The sequence below is a fragment of the Apodemus sylvaticus genome, chromosome 2, assembly GCF_947179515.1.
Source record: "Apodemus sylvaticus chromosome 2, mApoSyl1.1, whole genome shotgun sequence".
Taxonomy (NCBI): Eukaryota; Metazoa; Chordata; class Mammalia; order Rodentia; family Muridae; genus Apodemus; species Apodemus sylvaticus.
Window position 1 is genome coordinate 166,296,968 of NC_067473.1, and position 21,528 is coordinate 166,318,495.

General features: G+C 37.5%; 1 protein-coding gene across 5 annotated transcripts in view; it reads right to left on the reverse strand.

The window, feature by feature from the left end:
- Positions 1–978: 978 nt before the first annotated feature.
- LOC127679301 (killer cell lectin-like receptor 5) overlaps positions 979–21,528 on the reverse strand; it is a 403,713-nt gene continuing 383,163 nt past the window's right edge. For 4 of the 5 annotated variants that reach the window (XM_052175035.1, XM_052175037.1, XM_052175046.1 and 1 more), the window contains exon 8: positions 11,798–13,096. In XM_052175035.1, coding sequence (XP_052030995.1) covers positions 13,090–13,096 — 7 coding nt within the window. In that variant the 3' untranslated portion in view covers positions 11,798–13,089. Of the gene's footprint in view, positions 2,405–11,797; positions 13,097–21,528 lie in introns of those variants that run through there. The other variant, XM_052175050.1, reaches the window with a different exon arrangement.

A 21,528-nucleotide genomic window follows, 5' to 3' on the forward strand; every position in this document is an offset into this window, starting at 1 on the left:
TTGTTATATTCCCCTTTTCATTTCTAATTTTGTTAATTTGGATACTTTCTCTCTGCCCTTTGGTCAGTCTGGCTAAGTGTCTATCTATCTTGTTGATTTTCTCAAAAAAAAAAAACCAGCTTCTGGATTCATTGATTCTTTGTATGGTTCTCTTTGTTTCCACTTGACTGATTTCAGCCCTGAGTTTGATGATTTTCTGTCTTCTACTCCTCCTGAGTGAAATAGCTTCTTTTTGTTCCAGGGCTTTCGGGTGTGTCATTAAGCTGCTAGTGTATGCACTCTCCATTTTCTTTTTGGAGGTACTCAGGGCTATGAGTTTTCCTCTTAGCACTGCTTTCATTGTGTCCCAAAGATTTGCGTATGTTGTGCTTTCATTTTCATTAAATTCTAAAAACTCTCTTTCTTTATTTCTTCTTTGGCCAAGGTGTCAATGAGTAGATTATTGCTCAGCCTCCATGTGTATGTGGGATTTCTGTCGTTTTTTTTTTTTTTTTTTTTTTTTTTTTTTTTTTTGCGATTGAAGACCACTCTTACTCCATAGTCATCCGGTAGGAGGCATGGGATTAGTTCGATCTTTTTATATTTGTTGAGGACTGTCTTGTGACCAATTATATGGTCTATTTTTGAGAAGGTACCATGAGGTGCTGAGAGAAAGGTATATTCTGTTGTTTTGTGGTGAAATGTTCTATAAATATCAGTCATGTCCAATTGGTCCAAAGCTTCAATTAGTTTTATTGTGTCCCTGTTTAGTTTCTGTTTTCCTGATCGGTCCATTGAGGAGAGTGGAGTGTTGAAGTCACCCACAATTATTGTGTTGGGGGAAGGGGAATTTTCCCATACTGCATAGAATGAAAATATTCAAAATATGCTAGAGATTCCTTGTGAAATGAACCTGAATTTAATATACATATTCTGATATCACAATTCTAAATGTTTACTAAAGAATATTAAAGATATGTTCACATAGAGACACACAAGTTGGCACAAGACCTTTATTCATAATTGTTAAAACTCATAAGCACATCATGTGTTCACATGTGAATGACAAAATATTTTGGAATATTTGTGTAATAAGGTGCTTTATAACAAAAATAATCACTTGATTTGTGAAGAAAGCTTGAAGTAGCTAAAAAATAATGTTAATAATAACAATTATTGAAAGTTGCAGAGATATGTGGATCTTGCCACAAATTGTACTTAGTGTACGAATATGGCACTCTGGAATAGGCCATACTAATTTATAGTACATGTATCATTTGTCTGCTCATGTGGCCCAAGTAAAGAAGGACAAGGGGCAGAAATGAAATTTAGGTGGTGAAAGAATTGCTCTGTTAATATTTGATGGTTATCTTAATTATGTTTTTAGTTATGAAACATCATGATAAAAGCAACTTTGGGGAAAGGCATTATTTTCTTACACTTCCACATCACAGACTCAATGAAGGAAGTCCTGACAGGATCTCAGGAGGTGATGATGTAGAGGCAGGCCATGGAGAAAATGCTTATGGACAGTTTTTTTTATTACTAATGATATTGCTATTATTATTATTATTATCATTATCATTATTATTATCATTATTGTGCTTTATGAGACAGTCTAATGCTATAGTCCACAGTGGTTTAAGCTTTCTATGCACCCAAACTCATGTACCTGTAAATTTTATGTCTGAGCCATGGCAAGCAGCTCGTCTCAGTGAACATTATTGTATCTAAGTGATTTCAAAATTATGAACAAATGTGTTTGTGTATGTGTGATAGAGAAGCAGAGAGAGAGAGAGAGAGAGAGAGAGAGAGAGAGACAGAGAGAGACAGAGAGAGACAGAGAAACAGAGAGAGACAGAGGGGCAGAGAGACAGAGAGAAAGAGACAGAAAACAAACAGGAGATATATAGAGATATAGAGATAGAGAGATAAATATAGATATAGATAGATAAGAGACAGAGAGAGGATAAGAAGATGTATGTTGAATGGATAGTTGTATGAATTTATTGATGCCTAATCACCAAATATGAAATTATATTTTTAATCAAAAAATTATTTTAAAAAAATATCCTTCTACATGAAACAAATGAACACTAGGCAACCAAGTAGCAGAAAGAAACCCATTACAGCATTCTAGTTTTTTCTTGTGATGTCAAAACAATGGGGCATTAAAATGGCATATCCTCGTGTGCCATCTCAGGATGATAAAATATGTTTTTTATTTCCTGGGTTCTGTGTGTCATTCAGGAAAGAAAGAGTTATTTCATGGCACTAGGAACAAAGGGTGACCATTCTTGAGACACAAGCTGCTGCATTTAGTAGAGAGGAAGATGACTTCTGCTCTGTTAAGTAAGTTTCAGAACATGTCTTCATTTTCCATGGCAGCATTCTGCACATCCCATAGTGATGCTCATCTCGTTTTCTATGCAAGAAGAATGAATTAGATTCACAGTTGCTAATTGGTTTTATTATAAGATGTCATTGTAAGCAGGAGCACAGTTTCTACATCTTTCCACTGGAAAATTTTTGGTAGTGACACCACAAACCTCCTCTCAACCATATTTCCTTACCAGAGCCACAGGTCTGGTCATAATAAGCACATCTACATCAGGGAAAAGTTCTGTTGCACAGTCAAGGTCCACAAAGTTCACTTAACCTGAGGGCAGGCATTCTGTCCCCTGATGGAATGTTATTGGAAATGTTACTACTTGGCCATCTCTGCCTGTGTATGGTACTACATGCTCTAAACAAATGTTTTAACTCTTTGTCAGTAATGATGGAAAAAAGGCTGTTAGCCTAGTGCGTGCAAGAGAGAGAAAAGAGGCTATATGGAAAGAGCATCCCTATGTGAAATTATCCTTCTTGTGCAAAACCAAATTTGTAATAATACTGATAATTTTATATTTTAGACATATGAATACATCTTGTAAGCCTGTCTGTTCCCTGACTACCTACACAACAATGTGCTTAAGAGTCTTGTATGAGACAAGAAAAGTTTTCTGAAGATTTGCAAACTTGCTATCCTCACTTGCTATTCCTCATGGGAAAACCACGTTTGGTATTATAGTCTCAATAAAAAAAAAACATCATTAGGGAGGTTAAAGGCCCTAAGAGAATCTTCCTACAGTCCATTTGCTAAGTGATTAGATGACCAATTTATACTGTTGACATTCATATGCATGCTGTCAAACTTGGCCAGGGAAGATTCTCTTTGCAGTAGTAAGTGGGCAGTTCAGAGCTATAGAACTGTCAAACTGCTGAAGAGAAGATAAAATGTGTTTGGCTCTATGGAGATATCTTGATCAATTTTGTCCCCTCACAGTACCCACAAGACTCAGAAAAATTTTTTCTATCCTTTCTATTCTTTCTATCCTAGATCGCTCAGGCCTGACCTGTGTTCATTATGCAGATACCTTCTGGACCAGTCCTCTTCCTTGTCTAATATTTGCTCAAACACTGCCTCTGACCTTCACAGATAACATGCACCAAAGTTAAACCAATATCAGGTAAACAATTTAAAGAGTCACAAAACTCAAATAGAAAGAGATATTAAAATGCGCCCAAAAAAGATACAACAGCAAAACAACAAGAGAGGGCTAATATCCAATATATATAAAGAAATGAAGAAGTTAGACTCCAGAAAACCAAACAACCTTATTAAAAAATGGGCTACAGAGTTAAACAAAGAATTCTCACCTGAAGAACTTCGGATGGCAGAGAAACATCTTAAAAAATGCTCAACTTCATTAGTTATTAGGGAAATGCAAATCAAAACAACCCTGAGATTTCACCTTACACCAGTCAGAATGGCTAAGATTAAAAATTCAGGAGACAGCAGGTGTTGGAGAGGATGTGGAGAAAGAGGAACACTCCTCCACTGCTGGTGGGGTTGCAAATTAGTACAGCCACTCTGGAATTCAGTCTGGCGGTTCCTCCGAAAACTGGGCACCTCACTTCCAGAAGATCCTGCTATACCACTCCTGGGCATGTACCCAAAAGATTCCCCAGCATGTAATAAGGATGCATGTTCCACTATGCTCATAGCAGCCCTATTTATAATTGCCAGAAGCTGGAAAGAACCCAGGTATCCCTCAACAGAAGAGTGGATGCAAAAAATGTGATATATCGACACAATGGAGTACTATTCAGCCATTAGAAACAATGAATTCATGAAATTCTTAGGCAAATGAATGGAGCTGGAGAACATCATACTAAGTGAGGTAACCCAGACTCAAAAGATGAATCATGGTATGCACTCACTAATAAGTGAATATTAACCTAGAAAACTGGAATACCCAAAACATAATCCACACATCAAATGAGGTACAAGAAGAACGGAGGAGTGGCCCCTTGTTCTGGAAAGACTCAGTGAAGCAGTATAGGGTAAAATCAGAACTGGGAAGTGGGAAGGGGTGGGTGGGAGGACAGGGGGAGAGAAGGGGGCTTATGGGACTTTCAGGGAGTGGCGGGCTAGAAAAGGGGAAACCATTGGAAATGTAAATAAAAAATATATCGAATAAAAAAAAAACCCAGGCCAGATGGTGCAGAATTCTACCAGGCCTTTAAGGAAGAACTATTACCAACACTCTTGAAACTATTCCAGAAAACATAAACAGAAGGTAAGCTACAGAATTAATTCTATGAAACCACAGTTACTCTGATACCCAAACAATACAAAGGCCCAAAACAGAAAGAAAAATTCAGACAAATTTTGCTTATGAATATCTAAGCCAAAGTACTCAATAAAATTCTTAAAAACTGAATTCAATAATACACTAAAATACTCATTCCCTAAGATCAAGTAGGCTTCATCCGAGAGATGCAGAAATGGTTTAATTTACTATATGAACAAAGTCAAAGAAAAAAATTAAATGATCATCTCATAAGATACAGGAAAAGACTTTGACAAAATTCAATGCCCTTTCATATTAAAAGTCTTGACAAGATAAGAAATTTATTGTACATACCTAAAGATAATAAAAACAATATATAGCAAACCAACATCCAACCTCAAATTCAATGGAGGGAAACTTGAAGCAATCCCACTCAAATCTCAGACAAGACAGGGATGCCTGCTCTCTTTCCTTATATATTAAATGTAGTATTTGAAGTACTAACTAGAGCAATTCAACAAGAAACAAAGATCAAATGGATACAAATTGGAAATGAAGTCAAAATATCACTATTTGTGAATTATATGGTAGGATACAAAAGTGACCCCAAAAATTCTACCAGAAATCTTGAGTTGATAAACAGCTTCAGCAAATTGGCTGGATAGAAAATTAACTCAAACAAATCAGTAGCCTTCTTTTCTACAAATGATAAAGGATCTGATAAAGAAATTATAAAAACAACACCCTTCATACTAGCCACATGTAATATAAAATATCTCGATGTAACTCTAACCAAACAAGTGAAAGATGTATACGACAAGAATTTTAGTTCCCTGAAGGACAAAATCAAACAAGACCCCAGAATATGGAAAGATCTTCATGCTCATGGATCAGTAGTGGTAACATAGTGAAGATGGTCATCTTACCAAACAAATCTAAAAACTCTGTGAAATCCCCATTAAATTCCAACACAATTCTTCACAGATACAGAAAGTTCATATGGAAAAACAAATAAAAACCAAAACAAAGAAAGAAAAAAATTATAGCAAGAGCTATTATTAACAATAAAAATCTTCTGCAGGAATAACCATTCTTGACCTCCAGCTGTACTACAGAGAAATAGTAAAAAGAAAACTAAGTTGGTACAGACACAGAAAGGTAGATCGATGGAAAGGAAGTGAAGACCCAGAAACAAACCCACACTCCTATGGACACCTGATGTTTTACAAAGAAGCCAAAATCATACAGTGGAAAAAGAAAGCATCTTCAAAAAATGGTGATAGTCTAACTGGCACACTGTATGTAGAGGAATGAAAATTGATTCATATTTATCACCTTCTACTAAGCTCAAATTTGAATGAAACAAGGAACTCCACTTAAAATCTGATATACTGAAGCTGAAGAATAGAAATTGGAAAGTCTCCAACACCTTTGCACAAGGGAAAATTTCCTGAACAGAACACCAATGGCTCAGGCTATAAGATTAACAATTGACAAATGGCACCTTATGAAACTGAAAATTTCTGTAAGCCAAAGGACACTCACTGTCAATAGTACAAAATGGCATCATAAAGATTTGGAAAAGATGTTTAGCAACCCCACATCTGATAGAGGGCTAATATCCAAAATATCCAAAGAACACAAGAAATTAGACTCCAGAAAACCAAGTAATTTAATTAAAAATGGGATACAGAGCCAAATAGAGAATTCACAACAGAAGAACCATGAATGGCTAAGAAACGCTTAAAGAAATATTTAAAGTCCTTACTCATCAGATAAATGCAAACCTAAATTACCTGAGATTCTACCTTATCCCAATCAGAATGGCTAAGATCAAAAACATAAGTGACGGCACATGCTGACCAGGATGTAAAGGAATAGGAACACTTCTTCATGCTGATGGTATGACAAACACATACAACCACTGTTAAAAATCAATCTAGCAGTTCATTAGAATATTGGAAATAGTTGTACCTGAAGTTGCAGCTATACTACTCCTAGGCATATGAAAAGATACCCTGGAGGCAGCAGCAGAGGCAACAGCAGTACGAGCTGATCCAGTGGAAGGGCCATCAGCAGTGGAACCAAGGGGACAGGGTCCAGGTAGGCCCTGCACCCACTACCACTGGCCATCGCTGGCCAGACGGGCTGCAAGCAGTGGTGGATTTACAGAGCCTGTCACCACACAGAAGCCACATCAGAAATCAGCCTCCTGCTAGTCAGTTACAAGAGACTCGCCTCCATCTTGTTTCTCGGATGCCAGAGAGATCAGATAGCCTGAAGTACACAAACATAACCGGAGGCCAACATCACGGGGGTCTAAGACCGACAGGCATTGGCCTGCACCCAGGCGCTGGGCTGTTCGGGGGGCCATTGGTGTGCCAAGCCGGCCAGGAGGTGGTTTGCCCGGCCCAGGGCACACTGCCATTTTGGCTACGGGTAGCCAGAGAGATCTAGCAGGCAAAGCCTGAGGCTAACATAGTGAGGGTCGAGGCCTGACAGGCCCTGGACTGCCCCCAATACCTGGGCTGCTCGGTGGGCCATCTGTGTGCCAACCCAGCCAGGAGGTTGTTAGCCCAGCAGACTCTCCCAGTACTTTCAGGGAGTGTGTTCATACCACCATCCTGGCCACCTGACAGGCCAATTAACACTCATAGCCCAAAGGGAACTTTCCTCAAACCTTTGCCTAGACTCGGGGCCTGAGCAGCTAGGCTAGCCTATTGTGCACCAACCCAGTTGGGAGATCGGCTGCCTAGCAGAGTGATCATCACTCAGAAAAGGTCCGGCAGCATACATCATCAGCATTCCCTGAAGGAGCAAATGGGCACCATCTGGTTCACAGTGAGAATCTGGGGCAAGGCACACTAGGGCTGCAAGGGCACCCAAGAAGAAGACAGCACATCAGCAATCTGCAACAGGGGAAACCCTGCCATCCAGTGTTGCAGAAATAGCCCTAGAGCCTCACAGGAGGCTCAAACTCCAACCAGAGACAAGACCAACTAATGCCAGAGAACAAGATGGCAAAGGGCAAACACAGGAACACTACTAACAGAAATCTAGGCAGTATGGCAGCATCTTAACCAAACTCTCCAACATCAGCAAGTCCTGGTTATGCCAACACTCCAGAAAAACAAGATTTGGATTTAAAATCACTGGTCATGATGTTGCTAGAACACAAAAAGGGCATAAATGAATCTCTTAAAGAAATATACATGAATAAGGTAGAAACCCGTATAATGGAAACACAAAAATCACTTAAAGAAATTCAGGAGAATAAGGCTCAAGAGATAGAAGCCAATGAGGAGAAATGCAAAAAAAAAAAAAAAAAAAAAAAAAAAAAATTAAAGAAATGTAGGAGAACTTGAAAGAGGAAACACAAAAATCTCTTAAAGAATTAAAGGAAAACACAAACAAACAAATGATAGAACTGAGCAAAACCATCATGGATCTAAAAACAGAAGTAGAAGCAATTAAGAAATCAAAAAGGGAGACAACTTTGGAAATAGAAAACCTTGAGAAGAAATCAGGGGCCATAGATGCAAATATCAACAACAGACTAAAAGAGATGGAAGAAAAAAAATCTCAGATGACAAAGATACCATAGGAACCATTGACTTAACAGTCAAAGAAAATGCAAAATGCAAAAAGCTTGTATCCCAGAACATCCAGGAAATCCAAGACACAATGAGAAGACCAGACCTAAGGATTATAGGTATAGATGAAACTGAAAGGGCCAGCAAATATCTTTAACAAAATTATGGAAGAAAGCTTTCCCAACTTAAAGAGAGAGATGCCCATGAATATACAAGAAGCCTACAGAACTCCAAACAGACTGGACCTGAGCAGAAATACCTCCTGTCACATAATAACCAAAACCTCAAATGCACTAAACAAAGAAAGAATATTAACAGCAGTAAGAGAAAAAGGCCAAGTAACATATAAAGGAAGACCTATCAGAATCACACCAGACTTCTCACCAGAGACCATGAAAGCTAGAAGATCCTGGGCAGATCTCATGTAGACTCTAAGAGAACACAAATGTCAGCCAGGACTACTATACCCAGCAAAACTCTCATTCACCATATATGGAGAAACCAAGATATTCCATGACAAAACCAAATTTACACAATATCTTTCCACAAACCCTGCTCTGCAAAGAATTATAGGAGGAAAACTCCAATACAAGGAGGGAAACTACACCCTGGAAAAAGCAAGGTAGTTACCTTCTTTCATCAAACCCAAAAGAAGATAACCACTCAAATATAAAAATAACATCAAAAATGACAGGAAGTAAAAATCACTATTCCTTAATATCTCTTAACGTCAATAGACTCAATTCCCCAATAAAAAGACATAGACTAAGAGAATGGATAAGGAAACAGGACCCTACATTTTGCTGCATACAGGAGACACACCTAAGTGTCAAAGACAAAAACTACCTCAGAGTAAAAGGCTGGAAGACAATTTTACAAGCCAATGGTCTTGGGAAATGAGCTGGAGTAGCCATTCTAATATCAGATAAAATTGACTTTCAACCTAAAGTCATCAAAAGTGACATAGAAGGACACATCTTACTGCTCAAAGGAAAAATCCACCAAGAAGAACTTTCAATCCTGAACATCTATGCACCAAATGCAAGGGCACCCTCATTTGTAAATGAAACTCTACTAAAGCTCAAATCAAACATTGCACCTAACACAATAATTGTGGGTGACTTCAACACTCCACTTTCCTCAATGGACCGATCAGGAAAACAGAAACTAAACAGGGACACAGTAAAACTAATTGAAGCTTTGGACCAATTGTATTTGACTGATATTTATAGAGCATTTCACCCTAAAGCAAAAGAATATACCTTTTTCTCAGCACCTCATGGTACCTTCTCCAAAATCAACCACATAATTGGTCACAAGACAGACCTCAACAAATATAAGAAGATTGAACTAATCCCATGCCTCCTATCAGATCACTATGTCGTAAGAGTTGTTTTCAATAGCAACAAAAACAACAGAAAGCCCACATACACATGGAGGCTGAACAATACTCTACTCAATGATACCTTGGCCAAAGAAGAAATAAAGAAAGAAATCCAAAAAGATACCCTACCTTACCACAAAGGCATGTCTCCACTATGTCCACAGAAGCTTTACTAGTAACCACCAGATGCTGGAAACAATCCAGATGTTCCTCAACTGAAGAATAGATACAGAAAATGTGGTTCATTTACACAGCAGAGTAGTAATCAGCTAACAAAAATGAGGGCATCATGAATTTTGCAGGAAAATTGATGGAATAAAAAAAGGTCATCCTGAGTGAGATAACCAAGACCCAAAAGGGCATGTTTAGTATGTAATCATAGATAAGTGGATATTAGCTAAAAATAAGGAACTCCACTGATAGAGCTCACACATCATAGGATATTTAACAAGAAGGAAGACTCAAGTAATGATGCTTGGATTTCATGTAGAAGACAGAAAAATATAATAATAGGAGGAAGAGGGAGGGAGAGAAGAAGGGAAAGAACACAGGAGGGAGAGAGGCAGGGAGGAAAGGATGAGCACTCCAACCTAGGATAAAAATTCTTGCTGTAACCTACTTTCCTATTATGCCCTAACATCAGATTCATGCCCAAATCCCTTGTCCTTGGCCAACGTCAAGTTCCTACCATGTGGCATGACACCCCAACATGGCTCTGTACAACCCACCTACCTTTAAAATATTTGACCCAGAGTTTCTGTCTAAAGTAAATGCAGGGGAAATATGGAACAGAGACTAAAGGAAAGGCCGTCCAGTGAGCAGCCCGACTTCTGATCTATTCTATGTGCAGACACCAAGAGATGACAATATTACTGATGCCATGTTGTGCTTGCAGGAAATAGGCTACCATGGTTTCCTTCAGAGAGTCACCCAGCAACTGGCTGAGGCAGATGTAGATACTTATACCCAACCATTTGAATGAGGCTGGGAGCTCCTATGAAACAGTTAGAGGAAGGATAGACAAATCTGAAGCGATGGCAATCCCTTAGAATGAACAACAGTATCAACTAACTTGGAACTTGTAGTGTTTCAAGAGTTTGAACCACCAACCAAAGAGCATACATTGGATGGTTAGTGGCTCTCAGGGAACATTTGTATCAGAGGACTGCCTATTTTGGCATCAGTTGGAGATGATATGTCTAACCACATAGAGACTTGATGCATCAGAGAAGGGCAATGGGCTGAGGTGAGCATAAAGGCATTTGTGAAGGTGGCTCATCCTCTCAGAGTCAAATGGGAGGGAGAGGGACTGAAGAACTCTGCGTGGGTGACTGGGAAGTAGGCAGCATTTGGGATGTAAATAAAATAACTTAAAAAAGAAACAAAAGGAAAACGATGAAAGCCATGTGAAATGAGAAACAAAAAAAAAGCTTTGTTTGCAAGTCTCCAACTTCTGTACTAGTGTGAGAGTGTGAAAGGTTCAGGAAACTCACAGTTAGGATGGGCCATAGCCAATCCATTACTATTCTCCTTTGATATTATAAGATAATATAGTCCAGGAACTGTTTGGAGAAAGAAGTTTGAAGGACTTTTATACAGCAAATAACACATCTCATGATAAAATTTCTGTGGAATAATATTTTTGTGGGAAAGGAGCAAATATTTCAGGTCCCAGATATCCTATGTCAGTTTTCTGATGTCCTGTCTTCCATCCCTTCAATCTTTCCAAGTTCATTTTTAAGTGATTTCTCACTAGTAACTCAATTATGTCAAAACGAATGTCAGTTACATAAGTTATTTTAATGAAAACTTCAGCGGGATAGAGATACTTGATGTATAAAATGATTTGTGACTCTGTTTCATAGACAAGTCTTACTATATAGCCAAAGAGGGTCTTGAATTCACAATCTCCTAGCTTTAGACTCCTAAATGTATATTGCATTAAATAAGTCTAACATTTCATGAAATTATTTAAATGTACAATTCAGAAGACCACAAAAGCATGTGGGTTGTGGTCATCATATATGACCTCCTTTCTTCAAATAAATTTATTGAGATGTAAAATCCTGTGTGAAAAAAATGCATTGAGCTCCAATGTCTACAGAGGAAGATTTTCTGACTTTCTAAACTGGAAGTGAGAGAACTTGAGGAGGAGAGGGGAAATCTTACTTATGACATCAAAGTAGAATGATGTCTACTAAAATTACTGAAAAAATTTTAAAATATAGGTTTAAACTATGTTTATTGTTCAGAATGGAAAATTATATCATTACTTGACATTGAAATTTATTTTAGGCTGTAGTTGTATAAACATGTATTAATTTGGCATATAAATTGTGCATCATGTTATAAATGGCAAAGGGTTCAAGTTGACCCTGACACCATTTCTGTAGAAAAACACGAGATACATATTTGGAGAAATTTCTTCAGTAACAATAATGAAATTGACAATGTTAAGAACTAGGTTACTTATAATCTTTTGAATACTCATTTCTAAAGACAAATATCGTTTATAAAATATAAGAATGCTATAACGTATATATTATAGGCAGATCCAGGGAAGATCAGCATGGGTTAACTCTTACACACCATTCACTTGCACAGTTCTCATATAATTTCCATTTGGCCCAAGAAACAGAAGTCAATTACTTTCCCTGTTGCTGTCCATTTAGTCTTCTCAGGCAGCCTCACTTCTGGGTTACATAGAGTGAGCTCTAGACTATGACCTCTGGAGTTGTAGTTGGCACTCTATGGAGATAACTGTCTGGTACAGGATGTGCTTTACCAAAGGATTAAGTTTATTCTGGGAGAATGTGCCTCTGTAATGGACTATCTTGCAGATTCCTGAGAAAGTGATCAGATTAATGAGACATAATTGTCAATTTAGCAACATTCTCCTATAAGATATGTTGTGTCCTGCCACTAAGTCAGAAGAAGGAGGGATTTGATGGAGGATAAAAAGTATACTTATTTATTAAAGTCCATGTTTCTCAGCTGGATATTAAGACACCATACTATAAGGCCTCAACTAATCCTAGGTGGATTAAAGAGGGTATAATAACTGATGACATGGATAAAAGATATTCAGCATTTCCCTAAATTATGCTAGCAACTGTTCACCGAACTTGAAATTATATTTAATGGCCAAAAGAAATGTTTGTAACAATGAGAAAAACTTCTACATGAAACAAAATTCAGAAGAAAACAAATTAGTAATAAACTAACAAATGAGAAACCAAAACATAAAATTACATTCTGATAACTGTGCTTTCATTTAAGAGGATGTATTCTACTTATAATGAAATACTCATGTTGTTTATTGGGGTTCTTTATTTAGTTCTATACAAGTTTAAGAAAGCAGTAAGAGCAGAGTCCTAGAGGCTTTGGAACAAAGTATACCCATGCACCAGTGGAGATGTGTCCTGTCTCCACCAGGAAGAAGACTCTGCTCTATCACATCAGATTCTGGAGAACATTCCCAAACTCTTCCAGCTCTTCTCTCTGTTTACACAGCAGACTAAGACCTGTGAACAAATCACTTTTTTGTTTTTGCGTTTTTGTATTTGTAAGCAGTCACAAATTATTACAAAAAGCAAATGATAATCAGCTCATGGAATTTTTACCTTTACCTGTTGTTGGAGAATCAATCAGGAAACTTTTCCAGTCTCTTCTCACAAATACAGGGGTAGGTATTTTCACAATTATCATTTTCTAGTCTTGTTTTGGATAAGAACATGCATCCTCTACCCCTTACATTGCTTTCCATTATGTTCAAGGAACTGAAGAACAAAAACAATAATGGGTAACTGTTCAATTTTGAACATTCATTGAAATGAGTAATAGTTTAAAATGTTCCATTGGCCAAAGTATACAGAATATAGAACTAATAATCATAGGTTCATCACCAAGTGTTCTTTGAAAAGTAATAGTGTCAGGATCACACAAAGTTTCAATTTGATTTCCCACTCACAATTATTTGGTCAGGAGGTAAATCAGATTTTCAATATTTTCAAAGAATTATTTTGCCTTAACCTGCTTTCACATTTGTATTTTTTCAACAAGAATGGTAGGGTAATACTAAAACAGATGTGTGTATTACACAGAACAAGGCCTTATGTTTGTGTTTTAAGAAGAAAGAGGAGATTTGAAATAGAGTCACAGATGAGGGTTTGTAACTAATGCTTTAGACTATATCCCCCTCTTCTTCCCTACCTCATAACTAATAGGTTCATGGAAGCATGGTAATCTACTGAATTGCCTGTATGAAACACAGCTCTGATTTCCTCAGGATGTTATACTAGAGGCCACAGCTACCCTTCTGCCAAAAAATACATAGCTAAATGAAAAAAACTACATTAGAACACAAAGCAAATTACCACCAAAGAAGAAGGATTGTGAGATCCAGGACAGTCTAGGCTAAGTAGCAAAACAAGAAATAAAAAGTAATTATTTCATAATTGATAATTAAGATCCTATTGGATAAACCAACAGAAATCAGATTAACACTTTACACTAAGGTGTTTGCAGGAGCTGAATTAACTCTAGATGGTCAGGGAAGGATTATAGGCAGTTTTATTTTCCTAATAGAGGAAGCTGACTAAAGAATACACTTGAAATGGAGAGCCTCAATATTAAATCTAACCTGCCCAAGTGGGACTTGTAGTCCTGTTTCATACTAATCAATATAGGAGGATCAAAGTTCAATGCTAGCTTGCAACATATAGGTAGTTTGAAGCTAGTTGTGTTAATGAGAGATTCTGTCAAAGAGAGAAAGAGAATGAAATGCATCCTAACTATGTGAGACTGACACTTCAAAGGGATCAGTCTTTAGGAAAATATGTCACTGTTTTTGATTGTTGGATTTAAGATGAGAAGAAATGAAATATTCAAATTTATCAAATTTAGGAATGTAAAAAAATCCAAGGTAAATGAAAGTAAGTTACTTATAGAGCATAGACCTAACAGGCAATATTCTGTAGGAATGAATATGGACATCAGTCAGCCACGAGATAGACTCATGAGTGCGTTCATAAAATCACATGCATACATCAAACATAGGCCAAAGGAATAACCCAGTATACACCAGTTGTTAACATAAGATAATTAATAAGAAATAAAATGCATGTGCACACAGAAACTTGCACATAAATTGACATGACAGCTTCTGTAATTGTCAAAATTTTACAATTGACCAAATTTAGAAACACATATGTTCACATGTGAGTGGAGAAATAATTTGGAATATATTTGTGCAGTACAAAAGTTCTTTGTAACTAAAATAATGAAAATCTGATCAAGAAAACAGCTTGAGTTAGCTAAAACATCATAGTGACAACAATAATATGGAAAGATACAAAGAAATACAGAGTTAATCACAAGTCCGTGCACTGCATATGATACTCTGGACTAGGACAACTCATTTTATTACATGCAGACTCCAGTATCAAAACTTAACTTTTGAAATTCAATTCTTAAACAGTGACCCAAACTGTTTTAGAATTTAAGGACATGAGGTAATATACTGTATGATCCTAAACATGAAAAAAAAATATCAAGAGAGACATAGTCCAAAAACTAATAATTATGAATATGGATTATGGATTAAGACATATTACTAGATCTATACTGAATATTCAAAGGTTAATTATGATGCTATAAAGGAAATTTCTTCAACCTAGAAAGTATTTCTGGGCAGATTAGTATTGTAACCAATAGACCTCATGTCTCCTTGTACAGGGTCAAATGCTGGGAAAGGGACAGAGAAATGAACTTCAGAAGGTTACAAAATTGTCCTGTTTTAGTTTGATGGTTTATATTGCCGTGAGAACATACCGTGACTAACACTACTTGGGGAAGGAAAGGATTTATTTTGCTTAAACTTCTATATGATTGTTCATTGTTCCAGAAATTCAGGGCAAGAATCACATTGGGAATGAGCTTGAAGGCACATATGATGCAGCTTATTGTCTTACTCTCAAAAATTTGCTTGTCCTTCTTTCCTAGCATAGCCAACACAATAGTCCCAGGGGTGATACCAACAATAGTTTGTGCCCTCGAACACCAGTTAATAATTAAGAAAATGCTCTACAGGCTTGCTTACAAGCATATCTTATAGAGGCACTTTCTCAATTGAGATTCCCTCCACTCAGATGACAACACTTTTGTAAAGTTGACATCAAACTTCTTTGCAGAATGTTGCTTGAAAAAATATAGGTATTTATTAAAATTCATATTTTTTTAAGATTTACAATGATTTAATTTTATTATATGTAGACTCCTGTGTCAAGACATGAACTTTTAAATTTAATTCTCAAACTGAGCCAAACAGTTTCAGAACATAAGGACTTTCTGAGTGAATATACTGCATGATCCTGATTATGAAGAAATGTTGACAAGAGACATGATTGAAAAAACTGATAATTATGGATATGGATTATGGATTAAAATGTATTATTAGATCCATACAGAATTTTTAAAGGTTAATTATGATACTATAAAAGAAATTGCATCACCCTGAAAATATTCCTAGGCAGTTTAGCATTATTACCATTATCATTGTTATTATTATTATTAGGGTTCATAAGACAGATTCTCATTCTGTAGTACAGCATGATTTCAAACATTCTGTGAAGCCTAGGCTGGCACCAAACCCATGTACCTATCAGATTGCACATCTTGAGCTATCTTAAGCAGCTGGCTGCAGTGAATATTACTATATCTGTGAGATTTCAACTTTCATCAAATAGACAGTGAATGAGGACATATATAGATTATGGAAGTTTGAATGAAATTCTTGAACTACTCTGGTAACTATTAATCCACTCTAAATAATTACATGTAGTAAATGCACTCTAAAAGTATAAATTATCCTATGTGAAAAAAGTAACAAACACTACCCAACCAAATAACAAATAGAAACCCACAATGACATCCTAATTGTGTTGCGAAACCCATGGATTGTTGAAGTGGTTGATACAGGTGATGATAAAGTGTGTACTGTTTATTGGGATTATGCAAGTGCTACTGTGCCATTTGGGAAACAGAGATGAATTCCTCAGGTTTTGGAACAAAAGCATCCATTCTAAAGACAAAGCTGGGTACCTGGAAGAAAGATATCTTCTGCTGTGTTAAGACAACAAATTTCAGAAGACCATTTCTTCCCTTTTCATCTCATCACCATAGTTATATAGTAGACTGAGACCTGTTAAAACATTGTGACCTATGGTCACTAAGGAGTCACAAATCATCAGGAAATTAACAAAATGACAAATGTTCCACTTTCATCTTTCTTTCACTTGTCACACCAAATAAGGGAATTTGTCTACTCTCTTTTCATAGACCTAGAAACAGGCTTTGCCACAGTCATTATATCTGTGAAACTGTAAAAATGAACTTCCTCTTTCTTATGTAATGATGCATCCTCTGGGGTTGAGAGGTGGGGGGATCCTCTAAAAAGTACCAGAGACCTGAGCGTGAGTGGCTCTCTGGAATCAATGGGGGTTACCTTAGCTAAAATATCCAACAATTGGGAGGGGGAACTCGCACAGTCCACCACTACTACATAGATAGGACCTCAATTGGAGGGACAGGGTTACTAGACCACAGTCAAAGCTTCATACCCAGAATAGGCCCTGTCTAAAAGAACTGCAGGGACAAAAATGGGGAAGAGACTGAAGGAAAGGTGGTCTAGTGACTGCCCCAACTGGGGATCTACCTCATGTGGAAACACCAAATCCTGACACTATTGCTGATGTGCCTACAGACAAAAGCCTAGCATGTCTGTCCCCTGAGAGGCCCTACCCATAAGTGGATGAGACAGATGCAGATACTTATACCCAACCATTGGAGTGAAGGTGGGAACCCCCTTTGGTTGAATTAAGTAAAAGATTAAAGAAGCTGAAGGGATGGGTGACACCATAGGAAGACCAGCAGTGTCAACTAAGCCTGATCCCAGGGAGCTCCCAGAGATGGATTCACCAACAAGGCAGCATACATAGGTTGGTCCTAGGCTCCTGGCACAAATATAGCAGAGGAATGAATTGTTTGGTCTCAGTGGGAGCTGAAATTTGAGGCCCCAGGAAAGGGGAAATTTTGTGGGGGAGGCTCTCAGAGTAAAGGGGAAGGAGAAATGGGAAGAGGAACAGTGGCAGTGGGACATGGACAGGAGGGCAATGACTGCAATGTAAATAAATAAAATAATTTTAAAAATCAGTATAAAACAAAAAAACAAAATGGATAGTTATTTAAGTCAGAAGCTTACATTTATTTAGGCTTAGGTTTTTAAAGCAATGTTTATGAATATGGACTTAATCATAATTGCATCAATACAAAAGTTTAACTTTTTTAAAGTCATAAAAAGGTCTTGGGCCAGTAACATAGCTGACTGAACCTGACAACCTGAGTTCAGACTTCAGACCTCACAATGTATGAGAAAAATAACTCCCTAATTTCCCTCTAGCTACATTACTGCTGCAGAATGCACATGTGTATACATAAGACAAAAATAAATGAAGTAAAAATGAAAAATAAAAGTGATCTTCTGGTCCAAACTTATCTCCTCATATAGTTTGCACTGTTAATTTTTCATTAAGAAGTTAATTTTATTTTCAGTATTTCTATGGGATAATTTTATATTGAAGTTGGTTTACCCTGATACTCTTCACAAAAAAAAGATATATAAAAATAAGAAAGAAGTTATGTGGCACAGAGGACTCCTCCTATGCCTCCATATTAAGGAGAAAGGTGAGGAATGTAGTACAGTCACAGAAGAGGATTTATGACTACTGTTGTGGTTCTTGCTCTCCTGCCTCAGAGACAACAGCAGTTCCCTGAAATATGGTGACCAAATGACTTCCCAAAATGCAATACAACTGCAGTCTTAGAAAATGTAATTTCAAATGTAGAGAAAAAATACAACACTAGGAAAGGCTAGACCTATAAACTCACCAATTTGGAGGCTGAATTAGGAAGATTATAATAAGGTCAGATTAGGATATAGAGTGAGGCCCTCATTAGATATTAACTAATAGTTAAAGTATCACTCAGCTTTGTGAAGTGGCAGTATTGTAGCCAATGAGGTGTATCTGAAGTGTGATTATTGCTAATTAAAGTATCACTCAATAGAGTTATGAACAGTCAGTAAGCAGATTCCTATACAGACTTAGGATTCAGCAGAGCTGACATTTCACAGGATCAGCATAGCCTGGCAGCCAGTCTTTCTCCTAATAGTCAGAAAAAAAGAAAAGTGAATGAATGTGAAATGGTCATTTAAATACTAAATGATACATCCAAGCTGATGAGAAGTTCAAGACATGTTGGGAAATACAGTGAATTTGAACCGGCCTAGCATAATGTGAATCTGTGTCGAAGAATTCCAGACAGAGAATTAAATCTGCCAAAATCCATGGTGCTCAAACCCCAAATAGACAAAACTTTAAAAAACAATTACCTTTCTTTAAAATTGGATTCAAATGAGGGAGAAACAAAATGTTTAAATTCATTATAGAAAGAGAAAAGAAAGGCAAATGAAACTACATAGCCCATGGATAACAGGCAGGAGAGGTGAGATACAGCAAGAATGTAGATACATGCATTAGGCATCCAAGAGATATCCTTATGGGCACTCTCATTAAGGATGTATGGTGAACATGTGGAAGGATGAAAAGGATCCAGTAGACACTAACTATTCACAAATACACATGAAGCACCAGAGGTGCACCATGAGCTCTTATGTTCACTTTCACAGTGATGTTCACCTAGACCTGTTCACAGGCAACAAGAGTTAGGCTCACAGTTACTCAGTCTTTAGAAGTAATTGTAACATATGGGCAAGCATCTGCATCTTTTCATTGTAGAATATGCTTGTGGTGGCCAGAGAAGCCTTTTGCCTCCTATACATTCTTACTGAAGTCTCTGGTATGGCAACCAGGGAACTGTTCTACAGAATAGTCAATGTCCACAAAGATATTTTAAACTGTATTCACACATCCTCTCAGCTTCTGGGACCTCACTATAAATATTACCACAGACCCATCTCTGTCTCTGTATGAAGGCTATAAACAAATTAATTGGCTCTATGGAAAATACCAGCAACCCCAGTGCTTGGGAGATCAAGTCAGGAAGACTAAGGCTAGTCTGTGTGAAATGATACTCTATATAGGCAAACCAAAATTATTAACAGTACTAATAATCTCTGAGATTAGAACATATTAGTACATCTTGTAAGGCTGTCTGTGCTCTGGCTACTTCTGTGATAGACTTCTTGAGAGTGTCATTAGAGGAGTGAAAGGAACGTATTTTCCTGAAGTCTTGAAACCTGGCTGTCCATGCTGTCAGGACCACTTTAGAATAGAAGTGAGTGCCCACCATCTTGGCTCCTGTGGCCAAGCAACCAGCTCAGCAGGGAGCACATCTGACCTGAGGTCACCACCATCTTGGCTCCTGTGACCAAGCAGTCAGCTCAGCCAGAGACCTGTGCCACATCTGACACAGGGAAGATCCCATTTCCTGATACTCTCTAGAGAACAGGTGAATCACCACTGCCCCTTCCCATCAGATGTGGTAGACATGTGCCACATCTGACACGGGGAAGATCCTACTTCCTGATATTCTCTCAAGAACAGACAGGTACAGGTTATTTGGTAGAAGTGGGGCATTCAAGAACCAGCATCAGCAGAGCATTTGAAATCCAGCAGCAAGCCCTGTCCTAGGCCATTTGCTCTACAGAATGACTGGCGCTTGGAGGGTCATCCTAAGGAGTCCACAATCTTCACTACCAGGCTGACCAGACAGGCAACACCAGGTACACAGAGAAAACCTGAGAATAACATTGCTTGAGACAAGGCATACTAGGGCTCTAATGGCATCTAATAATAGGACAGCCCATCAGCTATCTGTGCCAGGGAAAACCCAGTTATCCAGGTGTGCAGAAATAGCCTTACAGGCCCTTTGGAGGTTCAAGCACCGACCAGCAACAGCAGAACCAACTAAGGCCAGAGATAACCAGATGGCAAAAGGCAAATGCAGGAACATTACTAACAGAAATCAAAGCAATATGGCAGCATCTGAACCTAATTCTCCAACAACAGCAAGTGCTAGATACCCCAACACACCAGAAAAACAAGATTTGGATTTAAAATCACTGGTCATGATGCTGTTAGAGGAACACAAAAAGGACATAAATAAATGTCTTAAAGAAATACAGGGAACATGAATCAGTTAGAAGCCCTTACAATGGACACACACACACACAAAAAAATACTTAAAGAAATTCAGGAGAATATGAGTCAACAAATAGAAGACAATTAAGAAGAAACAAATAAATCACTTAAAGAAATGCAAGAGAATTTGAGTCAACAGGCAGAAGTCATGAAAGAGGAAACACAAAAATCTATTAAGGAAATACAGGAAAACACAAACAAGTGAAGGAACTGAGCAAACCTGTCCAGGTTCTAAAAGCAGAAGTAGAAACAACTAAGAAATCACAAAGGTAGACAACTTTGGAGATAGAAAACCTTGGGAAGAAATCAGGGGCCATAGATTCAAATATCAACAAGAGAATACAAGAGAGAGAAGAATCTCAGATGCCGAAGATATCATAGAAACCATGGACTCAACAGTCAAAGAAAATGCAAAAAACAAAAAGCTTGTAACCAAAAACATCCAGGAAATCCAGGACAGAATGAGAAGACCAAAACTAAAGATTATAGGTATAGATGAGTATGAAGAATTACAACTTAAAGGGTCAGCAAATATCTTCAACAATATTGTGGAAGAAAACTTTCCTAACCTAAAGAGAGTTGTTCATGAATATACAAGAAGCCTACAGAACTCCAAACATATTGGACCAGAAGAGAAATACCTCCTGTCACATAATAATCAAAACCCCAAATGTACTAAACAAAGAAAGAATACTTAGTGCAGTAAGAGAAAAATGGCAAGTAGCACATAAAGGAAG